Source organism: Plasmodium brasilianum, chromosome 11 (assembly GCF_023973825.1).
Source record: "Plasmodium brasilianum strain Bolivian I chromosome 11, whole genome shotgun sequence".
NCBI classification, from domain to species: domain Eukaryota; phylum Apicomplexa; class Aconoidasida; order Haemosporida; family Plasmodiidae; genus Plasmodium; species Plasmodium brasilianum.
Genome location: NC_090124.1, coordinates 2,155,436 through 2,175,706, shown reverse-complemented (window position 1 = coordinate 2,175,706; position 20,271 = coordinate 2,155,436). Strand labels below are relative to the sequence as shown.

The 20,271-nt window shown below is 28.5% G+C and overlaps 2 protein-coding genes across 2 annotated transcripts; both read left to right on the top strand.

Moving 5' to 3' along the window:
• Positions 1-283: 283 nt before the first annotated feature.
• On the top strand, positions 284-6,557 carry MKS88_003921 (ribosomal protein L41; the record flags this gene model as incomplete). The annotated part of the gene is made up of 9 exons (XM_067217056.1): positions 284-362; positions 786-947; positions 1,239-1,326; positions 1,564-1,631; positions 2,188-4,532; positions 5,358-5,650; positions 5,800-5,876; positions 6,029-6,094; positions 6,484-6,557. 9 exons carry the CDS (start codon positions 284-286, stop codon positions 6,555-6,557), a joined length of 3,252 nt encoding a protein of 1,083 aa, XP_067072729.1.
• Positions 6,558-10,890: 4,333 nt separating this feature from the next.
• MKS88_003920 (GYF domain-containing protein) lies at positions 10,891-20,262 on the top strand (the record flags this gene model as incomplete). Its single annotated transcript, XM_067217055.1, has 4 exons — positions 10,891-19,390; positions 19,591-19,638; positions 19,857-19,930; positions 20,125-20,262. 4 exons carry the CDS (start codon positions 10,891-10,893, stop codon positions 20,260-20,262), a joined length of 8,760 nt encoding a protein of 2,919 aa, XP_067072728.1.
• Positions 20,263-20,271: the final 9 nt, after the last annotated feature.

Genomic DNA, 20,271 nt, shown 5'->3' with positions numbered 1-20,271 from the left:
TCATTGTGAAATATGTTTAACACTATTAGGCCCAGCAACTTTGACAGTGGGTAACATATTCTTTATTGCATAAACATAACGTAAAATTACTATCTTCGCATTTATTGAGATTACATTAATCTTTCTGATAAGCAGTATCTAAGTTGACTGAAGGCCTGATGTTGTATGTATATAATAGTATTAAAAGGGAGCTGCATTAAGCTTCATAATTTTGCACCTCTCTTTTTAATTTATATTCTCTTTTTTTGAAATGATAAAACTAAATATTTTCAAGTTAGCTAAAATGGGGCCCAGCAAAGGTAAGGGGCCCCTCATTGCGAAATATGCGCCTGTTGGTTTTAAGAAAGGATTTGGAGCTATAGGTTTAGGAAGACATACGAAAAAAGGTTGTTTTAAAAAGAAAATAACGTAGAATTATGGTCGCATAACTATATATGTATGTATGTATCTATATGTATACTATATATGGGGGTAACGTGTGTACACACATGTTCGATGTTCTTACATTGCCACTTTTCCTCCAACAAATTAATCCACGGTGGGGGAAAGAACATTACAAAATCGTGCACAAAAATAACAATCTTTGCCATACCCCTTGTATGCATACTACATGTGTGCTTTCAGCTACATCCATATATAATGCATTTTTTTATTTTTTCCATTAGGTTTCTTTATAATTAACAAAATGCTGGTGCCGAATTTTCGCGTTCCAGACTTGAGTGATTGCAACGTAAGAAAAAAAAAATTATAATAATAAATAATAATATATAAAAATAATGAAATAGAATATAAAAATAATGAAGTAGAATATAAAAATAATGAAATAGAATATAAAAATAATGAAATAGAATATAAAAATAATGAAATAGAATATAAAAATAATGAAATAGAATATAAAAATAATGAAATAAAATATAAAAATAATGAAATAAAATATAAAAATAAACGTAATAAAAATTACAATCAAAAGATATAAAGGATGCTTAAATAGAACGAAAATTAGAGCTGAAATAAAATTAACAGATTGCATATAATAATAAATTTTTTACACAACGCCTCAAAGTAATATACATGTACACATTTATATCTACGTATAATGTATGCGTGAATGAGAGCCCATAAAGTGCACATGTTCACAATGAACTATTTTAAATTTACAATTTCGCAGTGTACAATTTAGGAATTTCGCAAAATATTTACCAATTTGTTCTCTCCCATTTTTGTTGTTTTCTTTTTAGTTAAAGCCTTATGTCTCAAGAAAAACTCCTTTAATTGTTATGAAAAAGCAGTTGGGTCCCAAGAGAAAAATCTTAAATTGAGTTCAAAGTTATCACAGTTTTCTTTTTCACTTAAAAAGGAACGATTTTTCTTTTTTATTGTTCCTATATTCTTTAAATTTTTTTCATAATTTATATTTGTTGTTACATTTCAAGGAAACTGCTTGATATAAGTGTGTGCACAGATTTTTTTTTTTTTTTCATTTTTTTTTTTCTCTTTTAAATTAAAAAAATATTAACTGTTCATAATTTTCCTTGCTCGTACATGATAATTGCATGACTGCAGAGTTAATAGCGCGAAAAAGTTTGAAATGAAAAAAGGAGAAAAAGTATCAAACAAAAAAATGCTAAAAGGTATGAAATGAAAAAACTCGAAAAAGTATCAAACAAAAAAATGCTAAAAGTAAAAGGTACAAAATAAATAAATATGAAAAAGTACGAAGTTAAAAAACTCGAAAAAGTATGAAATGCAAGAAGGCCATAAAAAATATATTGGCCTAGTGATGTGTTAGAATTAAGTCGAAAGAAAATTGTAAAAAAAAAAAATAATCAATTCTGAAGAAAAAGAAAAATATAGATGAGGCGAAAAAAGTGGAAAAGGAATAAACAAAACAGGAGAAATTTTTGTAAAATGTGGAATGAACTTTTTACTACCTCAAAATTAAGGCAGCACGATATTCCCTATTTTACTGATAAAAAAAAAAAAAAAAAAAAAAGGTACATCCCTTTTTGAATATATACAAAACAATTCTCGTGGTAAGTCAGTTGTTACGAAGTGATTACTTACGTTTAACTGCGTGGTGAATAACATGTAAAAGGAAAAACGCAAACGGAAACGAAAACTCAAGAGGGAACTCACGTTCTGCACATGCACATGTGTGTTTATGTACACATATATAATTGTAAACAGAGAAAGGGAAAATGATGCACTTCAATGAGTCTGAAGTAAAGCTAATTCTAACGAACAGTAACCGCCATAAAAACGCAGAAGATGCCTTTCAGTTTTTTTGTGAAGAATTCCTTAACGAAAATGATGATATCATATCAAAAGAACTCTTGGGTGAGCTTCTCTACGTTGGAATAATAATTAAAAAGAATGAGAAGGTATGCAATAAGAGAAACGTAAAAAACTGGATTGAAAAAAATAAAAATTATCGCATTAATATTGACATTGTTCTTATTAATGAAAACAATGTTGAAACATCAACCCTAGCACATAACTTTGATTTATTACAAGAAAATTATTTTGAGAATGATTTTAAAACGATTTACAAAAAGATGTTAGTGAGGAGGAACAATAGAGATGGGGTTTGTACTGCTGAGACAGATTACCCAAACAAAAGGTTGCAAGAGAATGACTATGATGAAACAGCTTGTAATTACACAAAAGGGGTAAATCATAACGATGGTAAATGGAAAAATTTCAAAAGAGAACAACATTATATACATACAGATCACGAAAAGGGGAATGATACCAAAAGGAAAAGTGGAAATGTAAAGCTCAATGAAGTGATCAGCAATGACATAAAATACAACGAAGAGAAAGACACAGGTTCGAAGGATAACGAAGCGAAAATCATTGCTGCAGAGTCTCGCTTAATCCTTGTTAACATTGATGATAACGAGAGCTTAAGCGAAGAAATAGAAAGGAAGTTCTTCTCTAGTAGTGCATGTTACGAAATCGAGGGGTTAATATACGTTATCGAACTACCTCTGTCGATTTCTCAAAAATACATAAACAAAAAACTAAATTTAAAAATACAGTTATATTATGAAGATAATAAAACAGAAAAAACAAAGAGTGTAAATTTCCTTAATGAAAAGAGTGCAAACGATTTAAGAAACATTTTTGATTATCCATCTCTTCTACTAAATAATGTTCAGTGGTCATCCACCTTTACATCTAACGCGTTATATGAAAAAAAAAAAAATAAAAATAATAGTAATAATAAAAATAAAAATAATAGTGGAGGAGCTTATTATAACAATGATGACGATGACGATGATGATGATGACGAAGAGAATAATTTCTTCCTCAATATATACGACAAAAATAATTACAAGGATAGTGAACGAAATTTCCCTTTGAATGTTAATTTACATAGTATATGTAAATCGTTAAACAAATATGATGAGTATATTATGTATAACATAAATAATAGTAAAAGGAGTTATAAAAAATTGATACTAACAAAATCTATAGTAGTTATTAAGCCTTTAGATATAAGGTGTAAAATAATCGACCATTTTTTATATATAGAAATGGAGAATGTAACAGAAAAAAATAAAATTGAAATATTTGAATTATTTTCGAGATCAATCAACATCGATAGTACTATTTTCCCATTTTCGTTAAACCCCGAAGACATGTATTCATTTTATTTTCCAGTTGTAAACTTTGTACAAGTTCTTTCCTTAAATAGTGCAAAAATGAAGGAACCGAGGAGGAAAAGGAGTTCGTTAGACACTGATAACAGCAATAATAGCGGAAATAACAGCGGCATTAACATAGGTAATAATAGCGGCAGTAATAGCGGCAATAATAGTGGCAATAATAGCGGCAATAATAATATTATGAACGGCACAAGTAACAACATAAGGGGTAGTATCCATAATAATATGAGAATCAGTAAACATAATAATATGAGGAGTAGTAAATATAATAATATTAGGAGCAGTATAACTAATAATGTAAGTAATAACAACAAAAAGAACAGCTTCGAAGATAATCTTAGCAAATTAAGTCATTCATATGTTATAGAAAGATTTAAGAACAATAAGGAAGTTTTAACCTTTCTTTTTAATAACGACAAAACTATTATATCCTTGTCTTTTAAATGGTGTATTAATAATACTTCTGATAATTATATATGGTCTCAGTATTGTATGGAAGTAGAAATGCCTGCAGAGAACCTATTTAATTTAGAGGTTTCTTTTGTAAAAGAAATAAATTATTCCTCAATATTAGTAGCTATCTTTTCCTTTTACAATAATCATCATGAAGATATAGACTTAACAATTGAAATTCAAGATGACAATAATGTATCTAACAACAATGTAATATATAGCAGTACCCAGTCCTCCCTCATTTCTTTTAATTCCATAATTGATGTAGGAGTTATCAAACCTTATCAACGCAAATCTGTTTCAGTCAAATTATTAGCTATAATGCTAGGTGTGCATTCTGTTCCATTTGTTAAGATAAGAAATAAACTTAATAATAAGGTTTATTTGGTGGATCTTGGATCCATTCTTGTAACAGAGTAAAATAAGAAGCATGACTTAGGGGCGTGAGTTATAGCACATAGAACGAGCAAAAAGGACGGAAAAAAAAAAGAAAAAAAAAAAAAAGGAAATTGTCCTATACAAAATGAATGAGAAGTAACCAACTATAAAATAAATGCCTAATAAATATATATTACATAAATAAATATATAAATATATAAATATGGAAATATATAGCGACGCGCCAAAATGTGCTCACAACATGACGAGCGAACAAATCAAAAAAAAAATTTTTTTTTTTGTTTTCTCTTCCTTCTCTGTTGATAATTATATTCTTTTAAATTCATTTTCTCACAATTCAGCTAAATAGTGTAATATACTGCAAAAATTGTTTAAATGATTTTTCTCCTTTTTTTTTTGTTTTTTCTATACCTGTGCATAATACAGACTTCTTTTTTCTTCCAAAAAGAAAAAAAAAAAAAAAAATAAAAGGAGCAGTAATGACATTGCGTACATTTAAAGGAAAAAAAAAAAAAAAAAAAAAAATGGTATACACACGAATTTGTTCATATGTGTATGAATTGCTTTTCACGGGCAAGGAATTGAAGAGGGGGAAAAAAAAAAAAAAAGCAAAAAAAAAATAAACATCCTTCACTATTTTTGTTTTTTCTTCCAATCTTTCCTAACACATTTCTACATAAATTGTTTAATCTGCCTGCACAACTTCAAGCTTTGTTTATATACATGCTTTTTTTTTCCAATATGAAAAGTCTTTCACTTTACCTTTTCCTTTCTCTTTTTATGCTGTTATTGTATCCTACTAGTTATGCCCTCTGCTTGGTTTCACTTGAACAGAAAGATAATACATTCATTTTGGAGCAAAATATAGCCGAAAAAACAAACAATGATACGAAAAAAATAATAAATAAAATAAAGACAAAATCTAATGAAATTCGTATGATGTACAATACCATAAATAAAAAAAATGAAAACATGCCTATTTACATTTTTGTAAATGATGAGAATGAACAAAAAAGGAAAATGCTCAAAAACCTATTTCTTATAGGAAAACTTGATCATATGCAAGGTTATAATACCGCCTTTTCAAAATATTTCCTGTCTATAAAAAATACAAGTAAAGCACATGGGTATATACCGACTTGAACTAAGCAAAATATAACACACACTAACACAAAGATAAAAAAAAAAAAAAAAAAAAAAGCCATTATGATTACTACTTAAAGGTTAAATAAGACATATAAATACATTTTTTTTTTTTTTTTTTTTTTTTTCATAGAACGGAACTAAATGAAAAAATGAAAGAAGAGCGAGAATTTATAAATAGCCTAAATGAGGAAAATAAAAAAAAATACAGTAATATTTCTTATTCATGAAAGTAAAGACATATTATTACATATCATTTTATCGAAAAAAAAAAAAAAAAAAAAAAAGAAAACTTATGATATAACATAATATAATATAGCATAACATAATACAAATCAACGCAATGTAACACTATTTCTCAGTAATTGGAAAAATAGCAGAATATGAACACCTAAGAATGAACGTGCAGCAGTTGTACACAAGCATAGGTTATTAGAACATCCAAAAAAAAGGAAGTATAACAATATGCATCTATTATACATATACATTACAATTTTAATAAACGCACGGAAATTATTTGTTATACGCATTTATCCGACGTCTTTTTATAAAGCATACACAGTTAAATTTTTACTTACTAGTAGCTCATTTTTTAAGCAAGTGTGCATTTATGTATATTTACTTATGTGTATGTATACATTCGTTTATGGGTATACACTCGTGTGTACATATATATATGCGCATATATTCACGTACCCTCGAACGCACTTGATCCAAGGCACCGCATCAAATTTGATTGTTCGTTTTGCGCGTATGAAACTTTAAACTTTTTCCTGTTTTCTTATTTGTTATTGTTTTACCATAATTTTCCTGTCAGAAAAAAAGTTTAGTTCTCTAGAAGCATTAATAACTCGTTTGAAAGAACAAAAGAGTAATGTGAAAAGGGCTTAATACCCAACATGTATGGAAAGTAGTTGAAGTGTACTTAGCTAAAGTAACGAAGAGTATTACCATTACTGTTAGAATAAATGTAAGGCCCTACATTTGCATCGTTCTGAGGATGCCTTATTTATATATGCACTAGGTTTTTCCTAAAGAAATTTATTAATGTGTGCTTTTGCTTTGTTTTGCTTCGCTTTCTAAAGTTTTGTATTAATAATTTATACACATTAAATATATGTGTTCAGACATTTACGTATGTATGTATGTACGCAAAGGTATACACAACAAAAATAGAGTTGTCTTTTATAATTTTTTGTTTAAAATGAATATTGCTAAAAAAAAGAGAGCAAAATGAAAATATTTTTTTTTTTTTTTTTTTTTTTTACTCTCCACCTTTATCCGTATTAAACCAGCACATGATCAGAAGCGCCCATATATGCGTATAGGTTTATATTTAAGTATATATATCTACCTATGCATGTATTCGTCAAAAAATTGTGCTTCCTTCTAAAGAATTGAACTTAATAAGTATCACACTAACGGATAATCGTTTAGACACATATAACGTCATTATCCATTTTGAATACCCTTAATCGTGTATAAAAAAAAAAAAAAAAGGTACAAATATAGCGGTATTTCCATATGGTAGTACAACATTAAGATGGTATAATGTAACAGCATGGCAATAATATATAAAAGATATGGTAAAAGTAAAATATGAAAAGGAAGGGGCATCGGAGGGCATAAATTCACTACCACTTCACTTTTACAGTTGTGTATGGTATTATTGAAAAATTCTCTAATATATTTTAATGTTTTTGTTTTAAAAAAAAAAAAAAAAAAAAAATAGGGTATATTACCACAAAATTGTAAGTCAACATTTGAATATATGCCTAAATCATTCAATTATATTTTCATTTCCTAATATGTTCGTAATATACTTAATACCTAACTTTAATGTATATGTATCATAAGCACATATATAAACCTTATATCTTGATACTAATTTTTTTTATTACCTTACATGGTCATAATATTTTATTGTGTGAAAAGTTTGTTCAGAAATAATGAAAAATTTGTAAAAATGTGAATGTTAATTTATTACTTTTTTATTTTCTAAAACAAAGAGGAAAACTATTCAAAAAGAGCATGTTATGTAAGGTATACCCCTTAGAATGCTTAACTTGTAAGTATTTATATAAAAACAATAGTTAATAAAATAGGATTCATAACGATCGTATATGTACATACATATCTACACGTATTTAAACACAATCATATGTATAAACAAAAAGATATACTCAAATTAAGCAATATGCATATATATATATGTATATGTATGTATATAAAATAAAAGGCCGTAGGCTGAGAATTATATATCATTTTCACGTTATATTTTTTAGGTAAATTTAAAAAGTGCATACGTGTACATCGTAGCCAAACTATATTGCTTAACATTATTATATTATTTTTTTACTGCATTCTAAACTACTAATAAAAAATATAAAATACGTATATAATAAGTGCGGACCGCAACACTTAGGCACCATATGGATGTATACAAATGTATGCATATACATGCAAATACATGCATATATATATATATATATATATATATATTTATATATATGTATACACGTATGTGCAAGGTGAAGTTCAAGCGCCTTTATTAGTACATAACACTTTCTCCCGTTTTCAGTTATTGTTATTTAGGGATAAATTATACTCACACTGTATATATACACATACATATATATGTATACATATAAATATATATATATATATATATATACAACATTACGAAAAAAGCATTATTACTTATTATATACTGAGATTAATTTATGCATATTTTAATAATAAACTTTTGGAAAAATATGCATGTGCCTGAATGATATAATACATGTGGTTAATGTAACACATTCATCTTACGATTTTAATAATATAACATAAATCCGTATTATACCTTAAAAATAATAATATAATATATATTTATAAAAAAATATATAGTATATGATAATATGTAATAACAAGTCTTCATTTAATTTTCAACACGTAGGGCAAAAAGTGAGATGGAAGGATTTGAAAGGATGTATGTACAATGTTATACGTGCGCTTAAGCATAAATGTATGGTGTTATAATATTTATGTACATATATATATATATCACTACATACATATATACATAAATATACATTTGTATATATACATTTACATTTATTTATATATACAATGTACAAGGCGTTAAAGTTATACGGTATACAAATATACACAATAGATAATATAATTTTTTATAAAAAATTATTATTTTTTTTTTTTTTTGCGCAGTAAATTTTTTTTTTTTTTTTATTTAAAAATCAGAAATATAATAAATTAAAAAAAAATAAATTTATTTAAAAGCAATTAATGCTTACCCCCCCCTATATATATATATATATATATATATATATATATATAACACTCCACATATATGGTACGTATTGTAAATGCTCATATAAACATGAAAACGTGTATATATATTTGTATATATATGTATATGTATTTAATAATACATATATACCCATTGGTACATATTTATATACTTAAATATTAATTTTAATATAATGTTACTACTGTATTATATTTAAAGTTAATGCATAAGCGTTCCTTGTAAATCATATTGTAATTTAAGGCAACTTAGTTAAACTTATTTATAATTTATCTCATTTCGATTTTCATTTTAATGTAGTTTATTTTAAATTATTTTGTTTTATTTTTATTTTATTTTAATTTGTTTTGTTTTGTTTCATTTTGTTTTGTTTCATTTTGTTTTGTTTCATTTTGTTTTGTTTCATTTTATTTTAATTTTTTTTTCCTTTATTTTTCCTCCATTTTTCCTTCATTTTTCCATCTTCCTTTTTTCCTTCTTCATTCATCCTTCTTCGTTTTTCCTTTTTCCTTCTTCATTCTTCATTTTTCCATCTTCGTTTTTCCTTTTTCCTTATTCATTCTTCATTTTTCCATCTTCCTTTTTTACTTCTTCATTCATCCTTCTTCCTTTTTCCATCTTTTTTCTTCATTTTTCCTTTTTCTTTCTTCCTATTTCCTTTTTCATTTTCCTCCTTTCATTTTACCTTCTTTTTTCTTCCTTTTTTCATTTTTCGTTTTTCCTTTTACTTTTTCCCTTTTCCTTTTTTTTTCCTTCCACTTCGTACATCAGTATATACGTAGTAATTTTTAAAGTAAAATTTTTTTTTTTTTTAAATATATATCATGTAATAATAAACTAATTACTTCTTTTTTTTTTTTCCCTATTTTTTTTGACATCTTATACATTCAAAAAACTCAAGTGATGTATTAGTAAATAAAACTAACAGTGAAATAGCATTAAGTTGTGCATATATACTTATACGTACATATATAACTTATACGTATATATATACTTATATGTACTTATATGCATATACGTCCATATATGTTAATATAAGTACGATTATGTATAATAACAAACACAGTGAAGATAAAAGAGTAAAAATTTTTAAATTTATAGAGCAACAAAACGTTCATTTATATTTATATGAAAAAATTATAAAAAAAATATTATAAAATGTTTTAACAAAGTGGAGAATGGCAACCTAGTGTTTTGTTGAAATGTAATACGTATATATATTAATATATATATATATATATATATATATATATATATATATATATATATATGTGTATGTATATGTATACGTATATGTATATACACGTACGTATAATATACTTTAATATGTACATGTAATATATATATTGGTATAAGATTATACGTTAAAAAAAGAAAAAAAGGGTACATGTAAAACTTAGCATAACATATATGTATAATATATAATCTATTATATACACGTATATAATTTATTCGAGGTAAAAAAAATTGTGCTATGCTTTTATATACAGCTAAAATTATTATCTGTTGGGTGCTATATGTTATTCCATTTATATGTATATATGTACATATATGTGCTTAACGTATATATGTGTGTGTCCCCTTATATTTATGTTTTATTTCATTTTTTATGAATATTGAATAATTTTAAGTTACGCGAACGTTTTACACTCCAGAAGTATTTATGTGTATATGTACATGCATAACACATATGTATACGCATATCTAAGGAGATAACAAAATAAGAAGGATTATACATATACATACATATAATATATACATACGTATATATATGTATGTATGTTTATATAGAGGGGGAGGAAGGTAGATACACATACATATAGCGTACGTCTATTGTGGTTGTTCTACTTCCCATCCTTTCAAATTTTTAAGTCAAATTAAAAAAAAAAATTTTTTTAAATCTTCAAGTTTTGCACTATGGAAGAGAATAACAATTTTGCGGAAGATATGATTGATAAATTTTCTAACAAAGGGAAAAAAGATGATGGGAATATTTTAATATATACAAAAAATGAATTTTTATATGTATATATTGAGCTTATATTAAATAAAAGAGGGTTTGGAGATGATCATGATATACCCGTATGCATCAATAAATTTATTTTTCAAGATTTATCAAAAAATAAAAGAATAACAGAAGATGGTATTGAGGAAGAAGAGGATGGTATTAATGACAGTGGTGATAATTATGATGATATGCAGGAATATAAATACGAGAAAGAGTATGAGGATAAAAGAGGAGGAACATCAGCAACAGGAGAAGTAGCAGAGGGAGGCGTAGGTTTGCATCAAAATGATAATGAAAGAGATCGAAACAGAAGTAGAAATGATTTCTTTAATTGGGAAAATAATATGAACAAAAATAATTTCGAAGAACGGGTAGAATCGAATAATCCGTCAAGTAATATGAATAATAAGAGAAGTAATTATTTTTTAAAAAATGGGAAATATAATAAATTTTTTGATCCACATGCTGGTACCTTAGATAGTACTAATGGGAATGGAAATGTTGGCGGTGCAAATGTTAACAATGACAATGTTAGCGGTTGCAATATTATCATTAACAACAATTACAGTAATAACAACATATATGAAAACAATAGCAGTAACAGTAACAGAGCAAGCTTTGCAAGGAAAAACAGCTTTCACATGGACCATAGTAATAATAACAATGGCAATGTTAGCGGTAACAATAACCCTAGTGGTAATAATAAAAAGTTCATATGGAGGGAGGGTGATAAGGGCGCATCGTCCTGGAGGTTCTCAAAGGGAAATCATAACAAAATGAGCGATTATGTTGGTAGTAATGTTGGCAATAATGTTGGCAGTAATGTTGGCAGTAATGTTGGCAATAACGTTGGCAATAACCTTAGCAATAACCTTAGCAATAATCTTAGCGGTATTATAGGAGGTAGTGGCATTAGTAAAAACGAGATGAAGCAACGAGGAAATAAAAGCTATAACAAAAATTTTAATATTGAAATGAAAATACCATCGCCAACTGTTATGAATGATGAAAACGACAATTACAACAACGATATAATGCGAGTATCATCCAGAAATAGTAGTTACATTAAGGACAGAAATGGGATGCACTTGAAAAGAGAAAGTTTTATTAATGATTATCATTATGTTAACAAAAATGAAAATAATTACACAAATAATAGTGGTGGAAACTCCATGATACATTCTATGGAACACCTTCCTGTGGACACTAACGATGGAGTAGGTTCCAAGAGTGATAATATAAGAAGAGGAGTAGATAATTTTAATATGATAAATTATACAAATGCGACGAATAAGAATTTAAATTATACTAATAACTCCCCTGTTTATTTTAATAAGGGAAATAGTAGCACCATCAAAAAGGCAAATGATGTATATAGTTACAATACGGGAAATGGCGGAAACAATGGGAACAATATGAACGTTAGCAGTGGTAGTAATAACAACGTACTAAATGTGGAAGAGTGGAAGTTAAAAAAATTTAAGAAGGTCAACAACAGTGGCCATAACAGTGGCCATAACAGTGGCCATAACAGCGGCCATAACATCGATAATAATACTACTGAAAACCATCTAATGACAGAGGAAAAAATGAAGAGGGGAAGTCGGCATGAGTACCCAAGCATGTTTACCAATAAAAGTAGTAATGGTCCGAACAAAGCGCATATAAATGCGCAAATTAGTATAAATGAGGGGAGTCTATACAATTACAGTCAACAACAGTGCATAGGGAAAAATGGTAGCAGCATGATGAACAATATGAATGGAATGAATAATATGAGTGCAATGAACAATGCAGGAAATAGTAGTAGCACCTTTGATGTGAAAGGGTATGCAAACGATGATATACATAGAAACAATAATACAAATGACCATGCTGATCCTTTATTATTAAATAGTGTTAATAGAAAAGATGCAAAAAATAATATTATGTTGAACACACATGAAATGCAAAAGGGTGTTATCAGTCATTTTTCAAATAACGTTTATTTTAATACGAACAAAAATCTTAAATTAAATGAAAAACGAAATTTGAAAAATGAAAAAAATTTTATCGAGGATGATTGGAGTGCTCTTAGAAAAAAAATATCTATAGGTGAAAACAAGAAAGTAACTGATGATATAATGTGGCACAAGATGAGTGAACAGTTTGATAGAAACAACAAAATTGCGTTAGATAAAATGTACACAAAAGGAGAAAACAACAACAATGACAACAACAAAGAAACTATCGTGGGTGATAGCATAAACAAATTAAGAAATAATGATAAGGGTGGTGCACTGAAGAATGATGTGGACTGCGGTAGTAAAGAGAAGGGAAACAACCTTAATGGTAATAACAACAATAGTAATAACAATAGTAGGTGTAATAGTGGTGCTCCACTGCAGCAGAAAAATAAAAAAGCAGGAGATAACAATGCTAATGTATCCCTTAATAACAGTTTAAAGTCCAGTGAAAAGAAAAGTATGTCCAAAGTTTGTTCATCTACGGAGGATCATGTGAGTGATGCAGCCTATGCACTTGAGGCCAAAAATAACGACGAAGAAATTATCAGCAATAAGGAGAAAGCAGCAAATGGTGCAAAGAACAAACTGAACGCAGAAAAAAGTAAAAAAAAAAAAAAAAAAAAAAAAAAAAATGAGAAAAATGAGAAAAGCGAAAAAATAGACAAAAACGACAAAAACGACAAAAACGAAAAAAACGAAAAAAACGATAAGGATAAAGAGAAGGAAAACGAAATAGACACCGAAGAAGTAACTGTAGCTGAAGGAGGAGGTCATAGTAGAAAAATAAAATCTACCATGGAAAATATTAATAATAATCCTAGGGAAACAAGTAACGATAAAACAACTAATGATAACAATTCTAATAATATATATGAACGTATTTCTAATATAATATATGAAAATAATTCCGATAAAATGTATGAAATTAACTGTAATAATAAAATTCATCTAAATGATCTTATGCTCGAAAATAATAACATTAACACCATTAATAATAATATAAATAATGTAAATAATGTAAATAATATGAATATTGTAAATAATATGAATAATATAAATAATATAAATAATATGAATAATATGAATAATATAAATAATATAAATAATATAAATAATATGAATAATATAAATAATATGAATAATATGAATAATATGAATAATATGAATAATATAAATAATATGAATAATATGAATAATATGAATAATATAAATAATATAAATAATATAAATAATAATATTAATTTTAACGAAAAAAAGGAAATACTTTTTAATAAATTATATAATACTGATCAAACTAATTTACAGGATGAACGGAAAATGGATGAACGAAAATGCACAGATACAAATCAATTACACTGTAACAATGATGGAGGGAGTGCCGACGGAATAAACTTAAATAGGAATAATCATAGCAGTATTGGCACTGGAAAACATACGAATAAGAACAACTACAACCTTGACAAACATAAAAACAGCATACCAAATAACTACTTTGCGGATAAAGGTAATCTAAATGAAAATTATATTATGGCAAATAGAAACCTTAAACATGATTCATTCAAAGGGCATAATAAATACATCGATGATATTAACAGTAGAATTGGCAACGTGCCTCAAGAAAGTTTGTTACAGAAGATAAAAAAAAAGAGTATGTGCATAGAGGGTATGAGCAGTAAAATAATACCCACGTATAACTCCAGCATTACTGGCAATGTTAATAGCATCGCTAATAGCAACGTTAACAATAGTGCGTTCAACTTGAGCATGCATAACAACAGTGCGTTTGACGGAGATTCGTTGAATCCAAAGAATGTTGCTGATAATACTTTCCTGAACATGTACATAAACCAGAACAGAAACAGAAATTTTGTGCAAATGTCTAACTGTCAGAATAATATGAACGATCATTTGTTGGGAAATAATTACAATTATTTTTTGTCCAACGTAAATAATATGAACAGTGTGAATAGTACGAATAATATAAATATAGATCTTACTACCAAAGGAAACCTTACGATGAAGATAAATGAAAACCCAGGTGGTAATGTTTATGCAAATGCTAGTCTTAACAAACGAAGTAGTACATCGAACACTGATATAACACGGAAGCATATCAATAAAAATATACTTCTTGATACTAATAAAGATATAATAATAGATAAAGAAATTTTGAAAAATATTGAAAAAAGCAGTTTTAATTTTAAAAATATTCCAGATAAAATTAATAATGTGGACGAAAATTTCCTTAACAGACTGAGTGAGAGTGATAGAAATGAACTATTGAAGCGTTTGATCTTAAGTAATGCAAAACTTGCGGATGCGTTGGAAACAGCTGTGCAGGATGACAGTGTTGCATTAACTACTAACAGTAACAATAGAAATAATAATAGCAATAATAGCAATAATAGCAATAATAGCAGTAATAGCAATAATAGTAACAATAGAAGTAATAGTGATAATAATAATATACACAGTAACATTATTTATAGTGAGAACAAGGATGAAATTCATCCAAACGAGAAAGTAATTGATATGGACTTCAGTGGAAAGAAATATAACGCTGTGCATGTAAACAACAGGAACGGAATCTATATGGCATCATCATATTACAATAACGTAAGTGGACACGAATTAAACCCATCACATGATGATGCAGAAAGAAATAGAAAGGATACGAACGTAAAAAACGTACGTAATCACATGAACGGGAATGGCAAGGCAGGAATTGATGTAGCCGCCGTAGGAGAAAGGAATTGTAGGGGTTCCATTCTAAGCATGGGTAGATGGCTCAACTTTTTCAAGAATAGTAACAACTCAGGGGATCATGCTAATGTGAATGCCAGAGCGAATGCAAACGTGAATGTACACACGAATACCAACGCGAATGTCAATGTCAACCCGAACACAGTTAAGCAAAATGCGTTGTTGAACAGATGCAAACCCATGTTAGAGATTAACACCTTGCCAAATACTACAAATGGCAACAACGAATCACTAGTGTGTCCCACTTCTACAGTTTTAGAAGAAAAAAAAATGATTAACTCAGCAAGTAGTGCCAATGTTGGTGCATTAGTAGGAGCAAATATCGTCAAAGGGGCAAACTCAAAGTATAACCCTTCGACGGTTATTGTGAAAAATAGGATGACAGTGGATGGTATAATAGACTATAGAAGTGATACGAATAACCTGAATGAAAGAAATAGTAACATAACAAGGAAGATATTTCAAAAACCAGATGATGATAAAAATAAAATGTACGACAGTAAGATAGACATGGCTGAGCAGAGTAACGAACACTCCATTAGTATGAACAGTCGGAGTAACACAAATAGCCACTATATGTGTAATAAGGACCTAAATATGATCCATGGCATTGCAAGTAGTAGCGCAGTTGGCATTAATGGTGTAGTTGACAGTACTAGAAACAATAGTGGATTCGTTCATTCACATATCTGCAGCGACGAAGTAACCAAGAACATTCAAACAATGAATAGCATAAATAAGATATCGGGTGATATATGGCAATACAAAGATCCATCTGGTATTGTTCAAGGCCCTTTTTCATCAGAACTGATGTTTTATTGGTGGACTTTGAATTATTTCCCACATGACTTACCAATCCGATTTAGTGAAAATATGCAATGGATTAAATTCAATGAAATGTTTCCAGCAGGTACTTTCCCATTTGTTCTTCCGTTAACTTATATGAGGAAAAAACATTCTTATAAGGTCAGCACAGATAATGATTATGATTTTTACAGCACAGAGTACAAGCATGTACTCAACAGATGTGAAGAAACAAGGTCAGCAGGTCGTGAAAAGGATTTTATTTTATTAGAAAAAAATAGAAATGTAGATAGCAACAGTAGTGTCAAGAAGATTCAAGTTAACACTGTTATGAATAGCGGTATGAACAATAGCAGCATTGACAGCTGCTCGAACAACCAATTTTGTAATGTCGGTTCGTATGACCATGCCAGCAGAAAGTGTAATGTTATGCATAACAGAGAATACATTAATTTTTTAATTGAAAAGAAAGCACAATTAAAAACATTGATAATGCATGAAAATGATGTAGAAATAATTGAAGAAAGAAGAAAACGTATAGAAGAGTTAAATAAACTAATTGAGGCAGAACAACAGAAGAGAATAATTTTGAACAATGAACGTAATAGTAGCAGTAGTTGCAGCAGTGGTAACCTAATGCATGTAGATAGAAACGACTATATAGATGTTACTAACTATCAAATGAAATCAGCAAGATTAACAAATAATTTGAAGGATATATTAAATATTAATAACAACACACTTGCTAACACCACAGCTACAGCAGCCACAACTGCAACCACAACAACTGCAACCACAACAACTGCAACTACAACAACTGCAATAACTGCAACTGCAACTACTATGAACAATGTAGAAAGTACAACATTAAACGACAGCAATCATATTAGAGATTCTATCATTTCCACGAGCAATTTTTTGAGCGAGAATGAAGTTAGCAATAATAGTACAAACCTTATCAAGTGCCTGACAAACAGTAATAGTAAAATTATTAATAGTAATGACATCTTAATAAATGAAAAGCACAACTATCTTTCTAACGAATTTTTAGATAAAAAAGAGAACGAAATGAGTAATTACGCAAATGAAACTGCAACAGAGAACGATAGAAATAACAGAAATATTTATTGCAATGATATGAACAAGGTAATAAAAAGCGAAATCGAAGTAGAAAAGCAAAAGGCCATGCAGATGAGCATCAATTTGGTTAATAGTAATATGGTAAGTAGCAGTCTTCCAAGTAGTGGTATTGCAAGTAGCGGTATTGCAAGTAGCGGTATGACGAGTAATGGTCTTCCAAGCAATGACTTAACAAGCAGTTGTTTAATGAATAATGACAATCTTGTGAGTGCATATCATTCGGATAGCAATCCTATTTATGATTCTTCTGTTGCTAAACAAATAAGCTACAAGTTGAATGTTGAAAAATATAATAAAGCCCATGCAGAACGGACCGAAGAAGAGATAAAAAAAAATGAAAGCTTGTCCACTGTTTGTAATGAAAAGGAACAAGAAAATGTAGAAGAACAAATACTGGAGAAAGGCAAATCGATCGCTTCATCCAAAAAAGACAAAAAAGGTAAGAGAGATAACAAAAAATTGAGTAATGATAACGAGAAAGAAAAGGAGAAGGAGAAAGAAAAGGAGAAGGAGAAAGAAAAGGAGAAGGAGAAAGAAAAGGAGAAAGAGAAAGAAAAGGAGAAAGAGAAAGAAAAGGAGAAAGAAAAGAGGGATGAAATTGAGGAAGCGATAAAAAAAAGAAAAAGTGAAAATTCGGAAAAAGGTAATAAAAGCATAGATGTAGGAAAGGAAAATGAAAAGAAAAATAAAAACAAAAAAAAAAAGAAAGATGGTGAAATTAACAAAATTAACAACGAATCGTCTGTGGAGCAATCATTGACAGAAGGAAAAACAGTAGAAGTAGTAGAAGAAGGGTTGGAAGAGGGAGACGAACACACTGAAAGGAAAAGCAAAAGGGGGGGAGTTAAGAAAATAGAAGGTACGATAAAATATGAGGAAAAAAAGAATAAAGAAAATGCAAAAAGTGAGAGGGGCAAAAATGATACCACGAATAAAGGTAACCTTAACAGTACATTTGGCAGTGGTAATAAAAGTGAAGGTGCTAACAGTACAACTAACACTGCCTCTAATAGTGCTAATGGTACTTCGAACAACGGGGCCAAAAAAACAATGGAGAAGATGAAGTGGAGTATAACTGAGGAAAGAAAAATTGACAAATTGGTGGATATCATGAAAGGCGAAGAAAAGAGTGTAAACATGAAAATTAAAATGGAAAACACAAAAAAGAAATTGGCGAATAGTAGTAGTAGTAGTAGTAGTAATAACAATAGCAATGCGATTAATAATTATATTGGAAGTAATAATGGTAGTAATAACAATGGAAGTAATACCCTTAATGGTAGAAAAACAGGGTGGGATGTTTATTACAGTAAAAGCGAAAAAAATACAGATTACGTAGACTTTCCACACTTAACGACGGGGGCTAAACTAAATAAAGCTAAGACGGCGAATAAGAATTCGCTAAGTAAAGCCAATACCAATACTGGTTCAAACAGTAACAATAACGCTGGTAGTAGTAATAACTATAGTAGTAGTAATATCATTTGTGCTCATCTAACCGCGGATTGTACGAATACTGTTAAGAATTGTGTTGTTGGAATTGGTACCAGAAATAATAATAACACCATTAGTAGTGCAGATTTAAATAATAAAAAAAGTAATGAAAAAAAGAAATGGAAAAATGAAAGTGTAGATACGAAACTTAGTGAGGAGGACAAGAAGTTTCCTCCTCTTACAAATTCTACAACCAACAAAGGTAGCAAAAAAATAAAAACAAAATAAGAAGCTAGAAAAAAAAAAAAGAAAAAAAAAAAAAGAAAAAAAAAAAAGAAAAAATATGCATTGCATGCATAACGTATGTTCATTTCGTTATTGTGTATTTGCCATTAGTACCTCTTATTATTACCATGTAAATATGTTATAATAAACAGTATACGTTCTTTCCCCCATTTACAGTTGAGAATAATAAGAAGAAAACAAACTCATCCGGGCAGGAATTAACGGGTACATAATATATACTATCTTCTTTTTAACATCCATAATATTTTTACATTTGCGTTTGCTTCTTCCTATGTATGTGTGTCTGTGTGTGTGTGTTTTTTTTTTTTTTTCTTTTTTTTCCGAGCATATATTGTGTCCCTTTTTTTTCGCATATTTTTGATTTTTTTTTTTTTCTTTATATTATTTTTTACATCTTTCTATTTTTTACTTTCTTGTGTTAGATTTGAAACAGTTGACGAATTCGTGCAAATTGCCCCTAGATGATTCGCTGTTAAACTTTTTAAAAAATTTCAAGGTAAATTTTCGGAGTCTCATGTGCATTGAATGCAGTTGAATATACTCACGCCAACATACAAGCACATGTATACATATATATATATATATATATATATTTGTGAGATAAATTACTTTTCTGTATGCCGTTTTTCGTACTCTCCTCGTAATTATGTACCAAAAAAAATTTTTTTTTTTTTCCATTTATTTACGCAGAAAGCAGAAGAAATTTATGCGTTCCTTCAACACAGTATTGAAGATAAGAAAAAACTAAATCATTTTGCAAATGAGTTTATTAAAATAAGCAACAAAAATAATTCGAACAGTAATCCAAAAAAGAAGAAAAAAGTGTAGTAAATGGTG